Genomic DNA, 19,225 nt, shown 5'->3' on the forward strand with positions numbered 1-19,225 from the left:
ACACATGTGCACACACACACTAAGTAAAATATATAGTCGGGTGGTGGTAGCGCACTCCTTTAATCCCAGCACTCAGGAGGCAGAGGCAGGAGAATCTCTGTGAGTTCGAGGCCAGCCTGATCTACAAAGTGAATTCCAGGACAGCCAGGATTGTTACACAGAGGAACTCTGTCTTGAAAACAAAAAAAAAAATTCAATCTGTAATATTACTTTTTTTTTTTTTTGAAGAAAGCCCATTTGTCACTTAGTGGCTATTAGCACAGTCACAGGGTTGGGTTCCCAGTGACATTTACCTCAGCCCATAAAGGAATCCCAAACCCCTTGGCCATCACTATCAGTCTTCCTGCTGGACTTGACGACTACTATCTTTCTGGCGCTGTGAACTTGCTGTTCTGGGTTTTTTCCAGAAACATGCTCATACAGCTTAGTGCTCTCATGGTTCATCAATGTGATGGCAGACATCCAAATGATGCTTCTTTGTTTTGTTTTGTTTTTTTAAGATTTATTTGTTATATATACAGTGTTCTGACTGTAGGCCAGGAGAGGGCACCAGATTTCATTACAGATGGCCGTGAGCCACTGTGTCGTTGTTGGGAATTGAACTCAGGACCTCTGGAAGAGCAGACAGTGCTCTGAACTGCTGAGCCATCTCTCCAGCCCAATGCTTCCTTTTAAGATTTATTTTTAAGGTGTGTGTGTGTTTGTGTGTGTGTGTGTGTGAATGCAGACTAAAAGAGTGCATTGAACCCCCAGACTGGATTACAGATGGTTGTGAACTTTTGGGGTGTTGGGAACCGAACCTGGGTCCTCTGCAATAGCAGCCTGTGTTCTTAGCTGCTCAGCCATCTCTCCAGCCCCCTTTCCTACTCTCTTACGCCTTGGCTCCTTGGCTGTGCTTGCTTTGGTTCTACATTTACCAAGATGCAAACTCACTGTGTTTGGTTACTTCACCTCTCCAGAGAAAATGTGGCCAGAGTTTCTTTATCCATTTATATTGTTTTTATTCTTGTTCCATACTGAGTGTTCCTTATCCTTTATACCAGTGGTTCTCCACCTGTGGGTTGTGACCCCTTTGAGGACCCCTTTCACGGGGGTCGCATATCAGGTATCCTGCACATCAGATATTTACATTACAATTCATAATAGTAGAAAAATTACACTTGTGAGGTAGTAACAAAATAATTTTATGCTGGGGGTGACGACATGAGGAACTGAATTAAAGGATCGCGGCATTAGGAAGGTTGAGAGCCACTGCTCTATACATTCCAGACACGAGTCTTATGCTCTGTGTGGATGGCATTGATTTCTCCCATTATTTGGACTGTATTTTATTTTCATTTGTTTGTTATTTGATTATTTTGTTTTGTTTTTGAAATCGATTTCTCTGTGTAGCTCTCGCTGTCCTGGAACTCATTCTGTAGATGTAGACCAGGCTGGCCTCAAACTCACAAAGATAATGCTTTGCCTCTGCCTCCCAAGTGCTGGGTTTAAAACTCTTTTGTATGCCAACACCTAACCCTTGTCCTTAAGCCTATATCAAAATATCTTTTTTGAGCCAGACAGTGGTGGCACATGCCTTTAATCCCAGCAATCAGAAGGCAGAGGCAGGCGGATCTCTGTGAGTTCGAGGCCAGCCTAGTCTATAAAGCAAGTTCCAGGACAACCAGGACTACACAAAGAAACCTATCTCAAAAAGTCAAACCAGGGCTGGAGAGATGGCTCAGTGGTTAAGAGTACTGCCTGCTCTTCCAGAGGTCCTGAGTTCAATTCCCAGCAACCACATGGTGGCTCACAGCCATCTATAATGAGATCTGGTGCCCTCTGGTCTGGTGGCAGACATGCAGAAAGAACACTGTATACATAATAAATAAATAAATCTAAAAAAAAAAAAAGTCAAACCAAACCAAACCAAACCAACACCACCACCACCAACAACAACAAAAAAACCCAACTGAATGGCCAATACCTAGGCATTAAAGTAAAAGGTGGGGCTGGCAGGCAGAGAGAATAAATAGGAGGAGGAAACTGGGCTGGGGAAGAAGAGTGAAGGGAATAAGGGAGAAGGAGAAGGAGACAACCAGGGCTGGCCAGCCAGCCAGGCTGCCGGTGCCAGCCAACCAGACATGAAAGAAGCATGAGAAGTAGGACATAGAGAATTGAAAGGAAAAAGCCCTGAGGCAAAACATGGAGGAAACGAAACAGGTCAAGTTATAAGAGCTAATGGGAGAAGCATACGATATGGGTGAGCATGCATAACTAATATTAAGTCTCCATGTTCTTATTTATGAGCTGATTGGTGGTCCAAAAGAAAGCCTGATGTACTGGGATTAAAGGTGTGTGCCATCACCACCGATTTTTGATGACTGTCCTAGTGTTCTCTTGCTGTGAAGAGACACAGTGTCCACAGCAACTCTTTTAAAAAGAGAGCATTTAATTGGGGCTTGCCTATGATTTCAGAGGTTTAGTCCATTTTGGTCATGGTGGAGAGCATGGTGGCATGCAGGCAGACATGGTGCTGGAGAAGCAGTTATACATTTGGTCTGCAGGCAGCAGGAAGAGAGAGCCAGTTACACTGTGTGCTTTTGAAACCTCAAAACCCTCCCCCAGTGTCTCTCTTCCTCTAACAAGGCCATGCCTCCTAGTCCCTCTCAAGTAGTGCCACTCCCTAATGATCAAGCATTCAAATATGTGAGCCTGTGGGGGCCATCCTCATTCAAACCACCACAGTGATGAAGAAGTAGTTATAAATCAAGGCATTGTTAAACCATTGGCAGGTGGGTGACGGCAAAGCTGGGAAGTGTCAGGTATTGGCCCCAGATGCTATCTGAAGACATTCTCAGCTTTTTCACTGGTGGAAGCTAGTGGTACATTCCAAAAAGATTTATCTAATAGTCATAAGGATGTTAGGTCACACACAGAGGTGGGCAGTAATGGCTATTTAGAGGGTCAAGATAGTCCCAAACCAATCTGGCTCCAACCTGAAATAAACCAGTTTTCCACAATCTATCAACTCCATCCAGAGTTTCATACAGGTGTGGCTTCCCCCCTCCCACACCCAATAGGGTGGTTTAAATAAGAATGTCCCTAAGGCTAATATATTTGCATACTTAGTCCCCAGTTGATGAACTGTTTGGAAGGATTAAGGGGAGTGTCCTTGTTGGAGGTGGATAATAGGAACGGGCTTTGGGCTTCGAGGGTCCCCCCAGTTCCATATTCCCCACCATGATGATAATGGACTAAATCTCTGAAACTGTAAGCAAGCCCCCAATTAAATGTTTTCTTTTATCAGAGTTTCCTCCGTCACGGTGTCTCTTCACAGCAATACAGCAGTGACGAAAATACCCAGGAATTTTTAGTTCACAAGTTTGATTTTGACTCCTGTTGAGCTAAGCCACTGGGGCCTTGAACACAAGTAGATTACAAAAAGTACAGAGGGTGGTGGAGCAAGATTTCTCCAGAAGCCTCTGAGAACCTTCTTGGGTTAGCAGGGAGGAGGACATTCGGCTGAGAATATGCACGTACGAAGGCTGGAGGGAGAGGCTGCAGAGAAGGCACAGTTTAGCCTATCAGCCGGCCTGGCCCAGGGTATAGGAGTTTGGCCCCCAACCAGATTCCGGATTAGGTTCTGGTCTGCACCGCAGGCTTTTCAGGGCTCGCAGCATCAGGGTTCTGACCCAAGGCGACCGGCAGAGGGCACTCGACGAGGAGCAACCGAGGGCTGGGAAGCGCTGCTTCTAGACAGAGCTGGTCATAGAGTCCCGTCAGTTCCGGCCCCGAGAGGGCGGGGAAGAAGCCGGAAGTTGGGTGAGCTCAGGCGGTCGCGATGGAGGAGAGCGAGTACGAGTCGATTCTCTGTGTCAAGCCCGAGGTCCACGTCTACCGCATCCCGCCGCGGGCCACCAACCGTGGCTACAGGTGACCGTTCTGGCTTAACCTTTCCCCTGCCACCCTGGCATGCACTGCGGGATTCAAGGACGGGCTGTCGCGTTTAGGGAAGGAAGGGACATAGCTCAGTGGTTGCTTCCTGTCGGGGCCAGACCCAGGAGGGGTAACTGGCCGTGAGGTGTCAGCCAGCTCTTGGGGACCCGAGTGTGCTGCGGGGTCCACGGGTCGTGTCACAGCGCTAACCGACAGCCTTGAAGGGATCCGCGAAAATGCCCAGCGGGAGGGAACCCGACACTCCGAGGGACCCGTCCCTGTCTTTGGCTTTCTTGGTCCCTGTTTCATTCCCCCCCCATCACAACAAGCTGCAGCTGGGCGGACCCAACTGCCCTTGTCTTGAGTAGGCGTCACCTGAGGCAAATCAACACAAGTGCCTGTGAACATATGGCGTGTCTCTGGAAGGGAACCCAGGACTCCACTCTAGGAGGGGGGAGACCCAAAGTTGTACAGACATTGTTATTGTTATATACCTCCCGTACGTACTCTTGGCATCACCTATCCAAACAAGATGAAAGATACTTAAAAAAAAAGTCATTGCTGATATAAATGATGTGACCTGCGCCCTGCGATGGGTGAGGTGTTGCTACTTAGGAAGAATGGCTTTTTTTTTTTTTTTTAATTCCTAGACGGGGTTTCTCTGAATAGCCCTGTCTGTCCTGGAACTCTCTGTAGACGAGGCTGGCCTCGAACTGGCAGAGATCGCTTGCCTCTGCCTCTCAAGTGCTGGGATTAAAGACATGCGCCACCACTGCCTGACAAGGGTGGCTCTCGGAGGGAACGTGTATCTAAGTTATTTGGAAATAGAAAGTAGTCTCTACCACAAGTGTGTTGGAGTGTCGTTGACTTATCTGTCCTTTGCACTTGTGTAACACAGGCATATAGCACACTTTCTGATCCGGTATCTCACTGAACACTTACTGTTTCCGTTTGATGACTTTCAAGTGGTATGGAAATAACAAGAACGGAGGTCAGCAAGCAACAGCTGTCTGTACTTTCTTTGTGTGTTGGCATGATGTGCGCGCCCATGTGCACGCGTGCAGAAACCACAGGAGGACCAGCCAGCGTCTTGCTTTCTCTGTTTTTCCCTTGAGATGGGCTCGCGCTGAACCTAGCATTTGCTGTTTCATCTAGACCAGCTGCTCAACAAGCCCCAGCCATCCTCCTGTCTCTGCCCCGCCGCCACTCAGAGGAAGGTTTCCAGGTACCTGCAGCCACACCTGGCTTTTAGGTTCTGGAGATCCAAACTCAGCTCAAGTTTGCACAGTGCATGCTTTTCCTCACTGAGCCATCTCCCCAGCCTTCTCCGTTCCCTTTCTATCATTAGGCGGGAGACTAGCCCCCAAAGCAGAGGTGCTATCTACCCAAATCTGTTGGGTCTTCACTCAGTAGGTGAGGGTTAACTCCTCTTGGAGGCAGAGAGCAGAGTCACCAAGTATCCGGCCAGGCTGGTTCGATAGAGAAGAAACTGCCCGCCTTTCACCTAACCTTTAGTGCTCTCCTTAGCAGGATCTAAAGCCTGCTGCGCCAGTAAGAGGAACAGAAACTGAGTCTGCTGTGCTGTTAGCTCTGAATCTGCATTTGTGTGGCCCTGCAGCAACTGCCCTTGAGAGTTATAGAGAGATGATATTTGCTTAGGAACTTACCAGAAAAGCCTTCTGGAAATACCCGTGGTGCTTGCTGTTTTGGGTTTTTTTTGTTTTTTGTTTTTTTTTTTTGTGCTTCTGCAACCAAAATGTAACACTATTCACTATTGCTGGTCCCGTCCCCCCCCCCCCCCCCCCCGAGACAGGGTTTCCCTGTGTAGACCAGGCTGGCCTCAAATTTAGAGATCTGCCTACCTCTGACTCCTGAGTGCTGGGATTAAAAGTGTGCACCACTACCTCCTGGCTATACTTTTTTTTTTGTGGTTTTTTTGAGACAGCCCAGGCTATCCTGGCATCCACTTTAAAGACCAGGCTGGTCTTGAACTCACAGAGATCCGCCTGCCTCTGCCTCCCAAGTAAGGCAATGATGAGGGTCCTTGTTCCCTTGTGTTTCTTCCTTTCTGGAATACATTTGAGAATATGTTCTCTAACTACCCCATTTCTCCCCTGTATACACACTCTTGCACTTTTAAGCTCTTTCTACCAGAGATTGTGCCCCTCTGTACTTCTTCCAACATGGTCTCAGGGTCCCAGCTGGTCAGCTTGGCATCACTGCGTCTTCCCAGAGACAATAGGCCCCTAGCTGCTTCCTCTGCAGAAAGGAAGCTGGGAAGGAAATTCCACTTGGGAGAAGGTCTGTGGTCATTGGAGCGGGCCAGCAAGCTACAGCGGCCTGTGGTTTTGAATGCCCACAAGCTAAAAATATTTTTACAACTTTAAATGATTGGAGATTTTGAAGACTTTCATGATGTAAAAATATGAGTTCCAGATTTCAATGTCTGTGTAGTTACTGAGATGCAGCCATATTCAGAAGATACTTGCTAAAAATAGCTTTTTATATAGCTGTTATAATATTTATTTTTAATTTTTTTTGAGACAAGTTTTCTCTGTAACTTTGGAGCCTGTCCTGGCTCTTTTCCATAGACCAGACTGGCCTTGAACTCAAAGAGGTCCGCCTGCCTCTGCCTCCCAAGTGCTGAGATTAAAGGTGTGGGCCACTGTTGGGGACTGCTACCTCCAGACCCTGAATTTCTTGTAAACAACTTGTTTTCCTCTGCTCTGAGACAGCCTGCAGCTGCTCTGAGCACGAGACCCTGATGGCAGGGGAGTGGGTTCTGATGAGTCTGCAGGTGAGAGATCCCGAGAGCTGGGGCGTGGCCAGAGCCCTATGTAAGCTGCCCCTGAGCACAATAAAGTGGGCATTTTTGTTGTGAGGATGTCCCCATGGCCCTGTCTGTCTCTGTTTGCGTGTGTTTTAAATTTTCAGCCTAGTTCCCAAGCACTGACCGGAACTGGTGTAGTTTTACAGGCCACCACCTCCCAGCTTTATTTTTACTTTTAAATTTATGTTTTGTATGTGTATGGGTGTTTTGTCTGCATGTTTGTCTGGATACCACATGTTTGCCTTAGAGGCCAGAAGGGATCCCCTAGGACTCAAGTTACAGACCCTTTGAGCTGCCATGTGGGTCCTGGGAATTCAACTTGGGTCCTCAAATAGACCCAATGGATAGTGCTCTTATCCATTGAGCCATCTTTCAAGCCCTTGTAATAAGATTTTTTTTATGTTTATTTGCTTATGTATTGTGTGTATGTGTGGGGGTACATGCCTGTCACAGCACGTATGTGGAGGTCAGACGACAACATGGAGGAATTCTCTTCATCTATCATGTGTGTCTCCTGACAGCACACACCTTTAATCTCAGCACTCAGGAAGCAGAGGCAGATGGATCTCTTGAGTTTAAGGCCAGGCCAGCCTGACCTATAAAGGGAGCTCCAGGCTAGGCAGGGCTACCCACTGGGCCCCCACCCATCTCAGAAAACATTGTTTTATTACATTTATCCGTGTGTATCTGTCTGTGCGCATGTGCTGCTTACTAGTGGCTGTCGGGACAATTTGTGATAGATGGCTCTCTTGCGATGGGGAGTGCCAGGGGTCAGAAGCAGATTGTCAGGCTTGGCGGTGGTTGCCCTTAGCTGCTGAGCCATCTCAGCAGCCCTGTATGTGACACAGTATCAGCTTGTACTTCCATTGCTCAGCTGTTTTCCACTGCGTCATCAGAATGGTCCAGTTGCCCAGCAGAAGTGTGTGACCTTCAGAGACATTAGTTACTATCCTTTTACAGAAAACGTTTGCCAGCCATGTTCTTGAACAAGCAGCCCTATCCATTCTCTTCTCCAGCACTGGAGGAATGGAGCAGGAGACTCAGTGCTTTTTCTTGTCTTCACAGGGCCTCAGAATGGCAGCTGGACCAGCCATCATGGAGTGGCCGGCTACGGATCACAGCAAAAGGGAAGGTGGCCTACATCAAGCTGGAGGACAGGACTTCAGGTAAAGGCACAGGGCATAGGTTGGAGTAAGGTGCCCGAGCTTCCACCTCTGGAAGAGAGAGATTGCCCTGACCAAGGCTGCGTAAGGCCATGGCAAAACCATTGCTGCAAGATAAAGGCCTTTAGGTGCATCTAAATGCTGAAGTGGGTGGACTAAGTTGACAAGCTGCAGGCTCCAGGGCCATCAGTTTTCATCTAGGTCACCGTTGGTGACCCAGCAGCTTCTAAAGCACCAGACATAGCCAACGCTTGTGGTCATGCCTGTAATCCCAGGACATGGGGAGATCTTTTCTCAACCAACAAAACAATGGTGTGTTTGATCAGACACTGAGGGCACCGATAAGAGTACCTTTGAGCTTGGAGCAACATAGAGGCTCTTGGGTTTGTGATCATCGCTACCGCTGTGGAACCCAGAGCCCACAAGGGGACACTACACAAGGGTGCCTTTTCTTTCCTTTTGAGCAGTCTCATGTAGCCCAGGCTACTTTGGAACTCACTGTGTTGCCAAGGATGATCTTGAACCTCTGAACCTCTATCTCCAAAGTATAGAGATTATAGGCATGCCCCACCATGCCTGCTTCATGCCCTGCTGGGAAACTGACCCAGGCTTGCTAATCGAGCTCTTACACTGAGCTCCATATCCTGCCTGGAGCGCACGGTGAGACCTGCCATCCTTTTGCCTAGTCTCTGAGACTGAACTTAGTGTGTTTTAGACTGTGCTCCAGGGTCATAACTTCCCTGCTTTCTGCCGGGCTCGCTGGCTCCTCTAACAGTCCTTCCTTGCGGTCAGGCCTTTCTGAGGTGTGACACACTTGCGCTGGGACCATACAAATAGAATAAGCTGCTTGGGCTGATTATTGGCAGCTCCACCCTGGAGTGACTGTGTGGGGCTGGAGACCCAGGATAGGTAGAACTTTTCATCTTTATGAAAAGTCAAGGTCAGACATTGTGTGCATGCCTTTAAGCCCATCCCAGAGGCAAAGGCAGGTGAGTCTCTGAGTGTGAGGCCAGCCTGGTCTATGAGTTCTGGGACAGCCAGAGCTAAATAGTGAGACTATTTCAACACCCTGACCTTGCAAAAAGTCCCAGAAATGGATGTTTTAAAGTAGTCTGATTTTGAAATACTTGTCACTTAAGTAAAAACTGTTGACACTGAGCAGATGGAACCAGTAAGCCACTTGTCACTCTGCTTTTCTCTTCATTCATGCTGGCACTGTCCCTGCAGCAGGAATAGATTGAATAGATTTGCTTGAACCCTGGAGCAGTGCCCACCTGTCCAGCTCACCTGGTGTGATTCACAGCAGCACCAGGTTGGAGGGCTCCCGACTCACCTCCCTCCCCCTGTACTTACAGGGGAGCTCTTTGCTCAGGCCCCAGTGGACCAGTTTCCTGGCTCAGCTGTGGAGAGCGTGACTGACTCCAGCAGGTACTTTGTGGTCCGCATTGAAGATGGAAATGGTATGTGCAGGTCTGGGGGTTCTGAGCAGAATCCTTGCCTCTGGAAACATGAGATTAATGGCTGTCACTTCTCTCCACCCCAGGGCGACGTGCTTTTATTGGGATTGGCTTTGGGGACAGAGGGGACGCCTTTGACTTCAATGTGGCGTTACAAGACCATTTCAAGTGAGTATCTCTAGGGACATGTATTCTTGCCTCCTGCTTCTCTGCCCTTCTTTCCAGGACAGAAGTGGTCTTCCTGGTTGTGCAGATCAGTGACTACTTTGTTAGCAGCCTGCCAGTCCTCCTCTAGGCTGCCTTCTCGGCTCTGCTGGGCCCCAAGACTGTGTGCCACCTGTGTGAGCTGGCCTAGCCTTTTCAGTGTCCCAACTCTTCCTCAGTAGCTCCTGAGCTGCCGGAGTCCCTGTGGCTCTAAGGGTCTGCTCCTTTATAATGTCACCAGAGGGCCTAGCATTTCCAGGTTATCTTGCAGATGCTTTGGTGTCCTTTGTGAAAGGACAGGGCGTCCTCAGGCCTCTTTCTTATGGTAACTGGGTAGTGCCTGGCCATTTGTGTGTACACCTATGTCCCAGGGGGCTGCTAGTAGAATTGTGGAGTGTAGACAGCATTGTAAGTTGGGGACCAGCCTCGACAAAAGTACCACTTGCCAAGGTAGGGACGTGGGGATTAGAAATATAAGCAAAGAGTACGAAGACACGAAAATAATAAAACAGAAAAACATAGAATACCACTGGGAGGGAGTTCCAGTGGATACTGAAATTGCCCGCCTTTAATTTTCCATACACTTTTATAACCCAATACAAAAGGGGAAGAAGGCAACAAAAGACTTCTTTTTAACATGATACAAAGGACAACTTGAACAGTTAATTGCTTTAACACTTTGAGACATCAAGTCATCAACATTCTGTTGTTTAGGCAGTGAAGCCACACTAGACCAAGTATCCTGAAGGCAACCATTCCCCAGGTCACCTCCTGTTACAAAAGAAGGAGCAGAAGTATGCTTGCAGGTCCTGACCATCTGTCAGGGTGGAATGAATCTGCTTGTATGAGCCATCTTAATGTCAAAAGACCCAAGTAACCACACCCTAAGTCAGGATGTGTATCCCTGGTTGTTAGCAATTTTGAGCAACCTTCAAACCCTGACCGGCAGACAAGGTGGAAATAGGCTCACATATTTGGGCCTTCACGATTGTGCTGCTGTTTCCTTTTAGGTATCTGTACTGTCTGTGAAGATAGGAGTGTTCAGGTGGAGCCAGAGGTACAGACTGCACCAGGGGCTAGCGGGAAAGTGCAGGCTCTCACCCCTCCTGGGTACGCCTGTGAATGAGTTCATCCAGTTTTCAGAGCAGTGTTAAGACCTTAGAGTCTAAACCATTTTCTCAGCCTTCCTTGCTGCAGGTGCAATCCTTTAATGCAGTTCCTCACGCTGTGACCCCAATCATCTAATTGTTTCTATTGCTACTTCATAACTAAATTTGCCACTTTTATGAATAGTAATATAAATATCTGATATGCGGCCCCTGGGAAAGGGTCATTTGACCCTCAGATTGAGAACCACTGGTCTAAACCATGTGGCTGCTTAAGAGTTCCAGAGCTGGTTGGGAAGTCGGCCTCAGCAAGGGCCTCCTGGACTGCAGGCATTGAATGTAGATGCAGAGCAGCTGCCATTCCTGCCTTACCACTCTTCCTGATCCTTCCCAGGTGGGTGAAACAGCAGAGTGAGTTTGCAAAACAAGCCCAGAACCCAGACGAAGGCCCCAAACTGGACCTGGGCTTCAAGGAGGGCCAGACCATCAAGATCAACATCGCAGTGAGTCCCACCCTCACTTTTGACACACATGGTTTTGTGACTCTGAAACCACCCAGCCCAGAGCCTCCCCACCTCCAACCCTTCATAGTTCAGTTCTATCCATGTAGCCACAATGGATCCAGCATCTTGGCTTGATGCCAGGTTCACCCCAGGGTACCAGGCCTCTGCTTCTATGGCTCTTCAGGTTGAGCTGACCATGTGCAGATGTGACTGCAGAGCGGCAGGCGAGACTGCTGCTAGAGTGGCCCTGGTGCTAGGGCTTCTGGGAGAAAACAGATGGCCCATAATGGAGGAGCCTATGGAAGGCTTCTTGGAAAGTGACCTGTGGGCAGGCATGTGGGGCCAGTACCAGTGTGCCTAGTGTTTCTGTCCTGGCTGTTGGAGCAGATCAGGAGCTTCAGTGTGCTTATCTCTGCTGTATCTCGACCTCATGCCTGAGTGAGGAAGGTTTGGGAACACCCTGGGCTCGCAGGCATCACGGAGGGTTCTGGGAGTCCTGGGTAGCTTCTGCTGGTGGTGGTGTCCTGGCTCCTGGAGTCTTCCTGTGTGGTTTTGCATCCAACCTCCCCTGCCAGCTCTTGTTGAATAGAAGCAAGTCAAGCGGGACTGGGTGCCCAGACACGGTTTCTCCCTGGCTGCTAGAGTGGAGGGTGGTGGAGCTGGGAGGTATTTGGGGGAACCGAGGACAAATGGATCTGTGTAGAGAAAGCCTGTGACTCTGAAATAACGCTTTCCTCTTTACTCACCGTTTCTTTCTCTTTCCTGCTTCATGCTGGTGATGCTTTGGGACCTTGACGTTGGCCAGCTGGCCCTTGAGAGAAAATGCAAGTCCAATCCAGTGGGCTGGTGGCACTGTGACTCTTTCTCTTGCTTGGAAGAAACTAACATGTAATGAGCGTCAGCAGTGGGCCAGGTAGTGTTTCAGGCATTTCTCATGACTTCAGGATTTCTTTTTGTAACCGATGAAAGATTGAGGCACAGAGATGGGGGTTGGGGGGACCTGGCCACGATAGGAGAACTAGAAACAGCCGGCCCAATTGGATGCACATGGAGGATGCTGGCCTTTTCACCTCTGCCGCTGCTGTGCTCACACGCAGACCGCTGTCTTCATCAGTGTGGCTTGTGCTGTTTTGCGGCTCATGCTTGCTGCTCGCTGCTCTGTTATGTTGTATAGAAGTATCATATACAGAAAAGTCCCAGATTATAAGCATAGAACAGAGTGACTTTCTCAAGGCTAAACAAGGGCTGGGACAATAGATGCCTGTTGGTAAAGTGTTTGCCTTGCAAGGTTGAGATCCTGAATTCAAGACCCACATTAAAACAGAAGCTGAATGTGGGTAACACATGCTTGTAGCCCAGTGCCAGGGAGACGGACAGAAGGGTTCCTGTTGCTCACTGGCCAGCCATCCTCCCCTAAGTGGTGAGTTCCAGGTCAAGGAAGTGGGTGGTGTTTCTGAAGATGGCACTCAGGGTTGACCTGGCTCGCATACTCACCTGAATCCTTGGTCACATATATGAGCATGCATGTGTGCGTACACACACACACACACACACACACACGACTTAAGAGCATGGGACTTCCCTAGGTCAAGAGGTAGAAGTAGACTCCCTTTGGGAGTCCTTCTGCCCACTTTCAGTAGCTTCCTGCCCTGACTTCAGATACCTTGGACTGGGTTTGTGCTTCACTTTTGTGCATTGTGTGGGAGACTCAATCCCTTTCATATATGACCCTTCATTCAATGTCATGTTGTAAGAGTTATTCATGTTGCCTGTGGTTGTTTGTCCTCTGTGATGGCACATGCCATTGTGCGTGTGTTCCGGGTTCATCTGTTTCCCTGAGGGAGGACACTGGGGGACGCCATCTGGTCAGCTCCAGATGGAGCTGCTGTCAATGTCCAAGCTCATGTCTTTGTGGCGCGCACATCTAAGGAGGAGACTGCAGAATCCTGTGGATGCTTCAACAGAGCGCTCAGGCTGGCTTCCCTTGCCTCTCCGTGCATGCATGTTCTGGCTGCTCAGCTCTCATCAGTACACTGCAGTCAATATCTGGGCTGTTTTCGTGGGGCGGAGCGGTGTATGGCTGTAATTGGTGTGTCCTTTCCTGGTGAGAAGTGAGGTCAGGTGCTGGGTTTAACACTGACCGCTTTGGTGCTAGATGGAAAACTGGGATGACTTGACTGTAGCTATGCTGATGCTGTGTGGGACTGTCGTTTGCTGTACAGATGATGTTGAGGACTGGAGGTCTCCGTGGATTTTTTCCAGTACATGGTGGTGGCATAATGACTGATTTGTGTTCTGCTCTTCTCTTTAGAACATGAGAAAGAAGGAAGGAACAGCTGGGACCCCAAGAACCAGACCTGCCAGCACAGGAGGGCTGAGCCTGCTTCCCCCTCCTCCAGGGGGCAAGACCGCCACCCTCATCCCTCCCCCTGGGGAACAGTTGTCTGTGGGGGGCTCTCCAGTCCAGCCAGCAGTTGTTTCTGGTTCAGGTGAGTGCTGGGGTGACCATTGCGTCCATACCTGGCAGCTTTGTCTCCAGAAGTGATCCCGTGGCTTCCTTTTCTCACACTCACTTTGTGCCTCTGTGTGTGTGTGTGTGTGTGTGTGTATGACTAGGTGGTGGCACCAAACTGTTTTGCTTGCATACCCTTGAGGTTTCTCTGCTCTCTGGCCCTTCAGGGCACCTGTCCTGTACTGGTAGGCAGTGGCTATGAAGTTATCGGTATGCAGGTGCTTGGACCTCAGTGTAGTCTGTACTCAGGTGTCATGGGCAAGGTGAACCACAGGTGCACAGGCCAAATGTACCGAATCACTAGGGCCCGCAGCATTCCTCATGGGGGGACTTTCCGGAGGAGCTTGAACTATGAAGGGAAGGCCTCTGAGGCAGGGGTGCTGACATTCTAGGTAGAAAGAAGAGTGAGGCCGAGGTTGAGATTTTTGAGAAGCATTGTCTTAGGTGGATGCAGCTGTTAGTGTACTTTGGACAGGAGACACCCTGGGGAGATGTGACGTGGGCTCTCCCAGGGGGCAGTGCTGGGATCCCTTTCCCTCCACCTCCCTACCAGGCAGGGATTGTCACCACCCTTTTCCACAGCACTGTCTGCAGGTTTGGAGTCATGCACCTAGGCAGGGAGCCTTCCTGTGCTCCTGGTTCTTAGAGTCTCTGACATTGTCTCCCTCCCTGGGGGTCAGGCTCCAGCCTCAGCAGTGTGAGCTTGGCCAGGAGAGTGCCAGAGTTGAATCTAGCTCTGCCTGGCATCAGGAAATCGTTCTTCTGGCATTATGTTCAGAGTGTGCTCACAGGACACTGGCTGGTGGCATCGCCAGGGACAGGAGCAGCAGTCTGAGTGCTTAGAACATTCTGTGTATGTTTCAGCCTTCCCTGGTCTCTGGGCCCTGTCTGAGTGAATGTGGAGGATTAGGCTCTGGAGATAGCATAGGACAAGTGTTACTTAACTTGGGATGGCTGCAGTAGCATTCTGATAAACAGGTAGAACATGCATTTAACATTTTCATAAGCCATAATAAAGCTGAAAAAACCAAATGTGGCATCGTGAAGTCAGAATCTTTTGTACAGCATGGAGTCCTTGCTCTCTGGCTTCCATCCTAGTACTCACAGCCTGCAGTAAACACGTTTACACACAAGGTGGTGGCAGAGAGCCGCCAGCTGCCATCTGCTGATGTCTGCTCTGGAACCACGGTGCAGAATTTAGACTAGCTCTATGTTTTGAGCTCCTAATGGCCTACATCTCTGTGCGTCTGTTTTCCCATCTGTAGAATGAGATACTGATGATGTTCATAGTGAAGACACCTGAGCTAAGCCTTGTGCTACACTCGGAGTAGTATGCTGACCACTGTGAACTCTCCCTGGGTGCCAGCCTGGGTTCACTCATTGACATTTTAGTGACAGACACTGTGCTGGGCCTGAGCTGAGCATGCCGGATCTAGGAGCTCATTCTGCCCTGTGAAATTGTCCTGTCAGCCGAATGAGAGATAAGAAAAGTGAAACTCAAATGACCTGCACAGTCACACAGCTAATCCCAGCCTGACCTCCTCCCCTAGGCGCTGTGGTGAGGTTCAAATGAGGTAATGCATGCTTAGCACTCAGTGAACTGTGAGGTGTCCCCAATGGGGATCTTGGTTTTATCTGGTTTTCCAGCCCAGGGCAGTTGAGAAATGGCAGTGTGGCCGTTAGCAGGATAGGAAAGGCACTAGGAAGCCAGGAATAGGCCTGCCCCAGAAGAGGTGTGAGGGCAGCTTCTGTGTGGCCTCGACTGGAAGGCTCTCCCTGGCAGTGTGTGACCTGTGGCTCCAGCCATTTGAGGCACACGGTGCTGCAGGCTTTCTGGGTGGGCTCTGGGGTTTCGGGAGGCATTCCCACTCCAGAAGCCAGAACAGGACACACGGTGTGACTCATGTTCCCTGGCACCACTCCCTCCACCTTGTATGTGGCTCCTATTTTCTCTCTGCCAAGGACCCATGAATAAGGTGGTGGAAATGTGGCTCTCTCTGGAGTCATTTGTCCCCAAAACATCTCTCCCTGTGTCTCAGCTGTCTGGGAGACTGGTCCCCAGATTTAAAAATTTAGTAACTGAGACTACCAGAAAGATACCTGACTTCCCTATTTCTTTCTTCTCTCATTGGATTTGGGGACATCACTAGGAGGTGCCACAGAACCCTGGCCACAGTCTAAGCCTGCTGCTGCCACAACTGCTGATGTCTGGGGCGACTTCACCAAATCCACAGGGTAAGGAGGGTAGCTTTCTGGCCTGGGTGGGGCCAGAACTATTTCCCTGAGTTTCCTGGAATTGCTGGTTCGACCTGTTGGGAGACTAGCACTGGCTGGACATTTCCATAGTAGCCATGGGACAGAGCCCCTGCCTTGGGTGGCATACTGCCCTCTTTACCTCTATAAAAGCTTTCTACTGTTCCCCACTGCCTGAGACCTCCTTTCGCAAACTTCTCTGGTTCTCACCAACTGCTGCCCTGGGTCAGGAATCAAGACCCAGATTTTAGGCCTGGACCATCTTTACAGGATCTCTGAGGCAAGGCATCTCCTGAACTTTATGGCCTGCCCTTGGGGTCAGTGTGGAAAGATGCCAGATACCTATCCTCGGGGTATATGGGAGACTTTGGAGCTGTCAGCGCGGGTCTGTCTTTTGTAAAGGAATGGACAGCTAAGATCCACACATGGGCCAGATTTGGATCCTTGAGCCATGTCTGCTGCCTGCTGCTCTAGGTCCTTTGGGGACTGCCTGCTCAGAGCTCCGTCTGCCCAAAAATATGCCCCTGTGTCTGCTCTCCAACAGCTGGATACTGCCACCTCCTGTCTTCCCTTCACAGGCCGCCCTCCAGCCAGTCTCAGCCAGGCACCGGCTGGGTCCAGTTTTGATGCACAAGTTTTTCTTCACAACTTCTGGGAAGAAGCTGCCTCATCAGGCCCACAGAAGGTGGCGAAGCGCTCCCTGGCTGGCCCCTGGAGCATCACTCTCCTCTCTTTGCCTGGCTCTCTTGGCAGCCTGAGCAACAAGAAGCAGTAAATTGGCAGTAAAATGCCTCACTTGCTGGGGTACAGGTGCTACACAGCCAGACGACAGGGTCAGACACTCCAGGGCCCCCAGCTCATCCTTCCTTACGGGAGGGACCCAGACCTGCCTTCTTCCATGAAGTGATCCTTATTAAACACAGCCCCTAAAGCACAGAATGGGTTGAGTTTGTGGCCTGGGTTCAGCTCTGCCCCTCAGGTTGGCAGGTGTTCCAGATTCACTGTTGGGCAGGGTACTCCCCGCACTCTGTGCATTGTAGACATTGTCGGATGTTCCAGAGGATCTTCCTGATGGCTAGCACATCTTCGAGCTGCAGCTTGAGTGGGCTGTCGGGGGACACTGGAAAGATTAGTCAGCTTTTTGAAAATGTTAATACATTGCTCTGCTAATATGCTGACCAGCACTAATGTGCCCTTGCGAGGGACCCACCATGGCTGGGTCCTCTCACACACCCTCTTCCCTGCCCTGAGCCCCAGAGGCGGCTACGGAAGCCATCCTGTGTACCTGGTTTCCATGTCTTCAAGCAGTCGCCCCTCAGGTGGGGCAGGCTCTGGGAGTCTGCTGAGCAGTGCTGTGAGGAAGTTGGAGCATCACCGACTGGGTCAGCCTGCCTGTCTTCTGCCTCTGCTCTGGGCTCACAGGGTCATGGCACGGCTGGTCCTTCCCTGGTGGCTTCTGGAGGGACATGTCTGTAGATAGCCTGTCCTTTTCTCCCTTCAGAGACTGTGACAGAGGAGCTCTGTCAGCTGGAAGCCTGGGCCATCAGTAGCGGTTTTAAGAAACCATTATCTCCTCAGTTCCTCTCTGATGTTCCTTTATAGACTTAACCTTACCTTCAGTTGAAAGGTTTCTTTTTTGAAGGGTCAAGACCGTGAACTGAAAGAATTTTTGACCTTGTGGGACCAGAGTTTTAAAGATGGAAAAAATAAAAATTTTGACTTCTGTAGTGTCTGTCAGATGGATGTGTTTTTGGCAGCGTGGCTGCTCAGCTCTCGGGTGCCAGGGCATCATTTCATCCAGAGGAGAACCTGGTCCTTCTGCTCTAAGGGTAGCACATCTGTTAGCATGTCCAGAGGAGTCTTTTCCCATCCTTGTGGCAGCTGGAGTCACTGGTGGAGACCAATTGTGTCATAGACCTTCAATGGACAAACCTGTGGAGAACTTTCTCTCTGTAGACCCACCACACAAGCCCAAGTGTGAAAGGGTACATGTATACAGAGGCCAGACAAAAAAAAGTTAAAAAAAAAATCCTGCCCCCCTGAAAACACAAGAGGACTGTGTCAGAAGGACCTCATTGATGCCCATCTAAGTGAATACTTGTTTTCCAAATGCCAATCCATAAAATTAAAGATGCTTTTCAAGCCAAAAATTCCATCCCTCAACTCTATAGTCAGGGTAGAACCAAGATACTATTTTGAAGACATGGCAGGAGACCTGCAACCAGCTGTTTAGAAGGTCTGGATCTCTTGGTTTCATTCCATGTAGGAGACTCAGATGAGCTTTCAGGATGCTTTGGCACAAAAGTTCACCTTATGGGCCTGGCTGGGACGGTGAGACTGCTGATCTGGATATTTCTGCCTCCAATGCTATGGAGACCTGGGTATGACTAACTGTATATGAACTCTGGTCCCACTCATTTTTAATAGCTCTAAAAAGAATTTTGTCTGTACTCAGATATACTTTATCCTTCTGAGATCTCTGATAGTATTGATAGCTAGGGCAGTTATAATGTCAGTTTAGCAGCAAAAGGTATCCAGATTCTTCCACAGAGCTATAGCCAACTTGTTAGCTCATTAAAAAAAATATTAAGATCTGAGAATATAAAAGTTCATAAGCTTTAAGGGTTTAAAAAATAAGACATAAATACAGATTAAGCTATAAAAAATGTTTCTAATTTCCTCCCCTTCCCCTTGGTAGTTTTAATAAGCTAATAGAGCAATGACTACTATGTGGGTCATAAGCTCAAGATTTTGGACCTATTCTTCTTAAAGACATCTCTGTCCAAACCATACATGGTTCTCTGGACAGCAGGAAAATATACATGCTTCTAATCAAAATCTGTAGTTTTTGCTAGGACCCAAAGGTATGAGTCTATTCCTTCTGTTTACAGATACCCTTTATCTGCTCTTTTTCTACAATATGGGTTTTTCTTTAAGTAAAATTTAACTTCTGTTCCTAGTTTAAGCTTATCTCAGTAGGCTTCCACTTGGCTGGCAGACACATCTAAGCATCAGTTGCTGACTACAGCCTGCTCTAAATGGTGGTGAGCCCTAGACTTCCTGAAAACTGATATGGACCAGTCCAGCTGATATGAACATAAATGTTCCCTGTCCCTTCAACGGAGTCTGAGTGCCCCATTGCCTAAATTTCTTCCCCCACCTTTGGCTAGCCTTTCAATGTACTTGGGCCCCGATAACAACACCCCGATGTCAGCTTGAAGTAGTTATGAAAAGGAACACGTCCCGTGCCCACTGCCCAAAATAGGTTAAAAGGCTGAT

At 49.1% G+C, this 19,225-nt stretch overlaps 1 protein-coding gene across 1 annotated transcript; it reads left to right on the top strand.

Annotated features, from left to right (window-relative positions):
• Positions 1-3,766: 3,766 nt before the first annotated feature.
• Necap2 (NECAP endocytosis associated 2) lies at positions 3,767-16,737 on the top strand. Its single transcript, XM_048426679.3, has 8 exons — positions 3,767-3,915; positions 7,814-7,914; positions 9,267-9,371; positions 9,455-9,536; positions 11,073-11,181; positions 13,493-13,670; positions 15,844-15,928; positions 16,525-16,737. The coding sequence occupies exons 1-8, from the start codon at positions 3,824-3,826 to the stop codon at positions 16,571-16,573; spliced, it is 801 nt and encodes a 266-aa protein (XP_048282636.3). The 5' UTR covers positions 3,767-3,823; the 3' UTR covers positions 16,574-16,737.
• Positions 16,738-19,225: the final 2,488 nt, after the last annotated feature.

Source organism: Myodes glareolus, chromosome 6 (genome assembly GCF_982192425.1).
Source record: "Myodes glareolus chromosome 6, mMyoGla1.1, whole genome shotgun sequence".
NCBI lineage: Eukaryota > Metazoa > Chordata > Mammalia > Rodentia > Cricetidae > Myodes > Myodes glareolus.

Excerpts from the sequence above, each read along its gene's own strand:
- Necap2 (XM_048426679.3), top strand. The coding sequence starts at position 3,824 with ATGGAGGAGAGCGAGTACGAGTCGATTCTCTGTGTCAAGCCCGAGGTC. Across the intron at positions 9,537-11,072 it reads GCGTTACAAGACCATTTCAA|GTGGGTGAAACAGCAGAGTG; the intron begins GTGAGTATCTCT and ends GATCCTTCCCAG. Across the intron at positions 15,929-16,524 it reads GACTTCACCAAATCCACAGG|GCCGCCCTCCAGCCAGTCTC; the intron begins GTAAGGAGGGTA and ends TTCCCTTCACAG.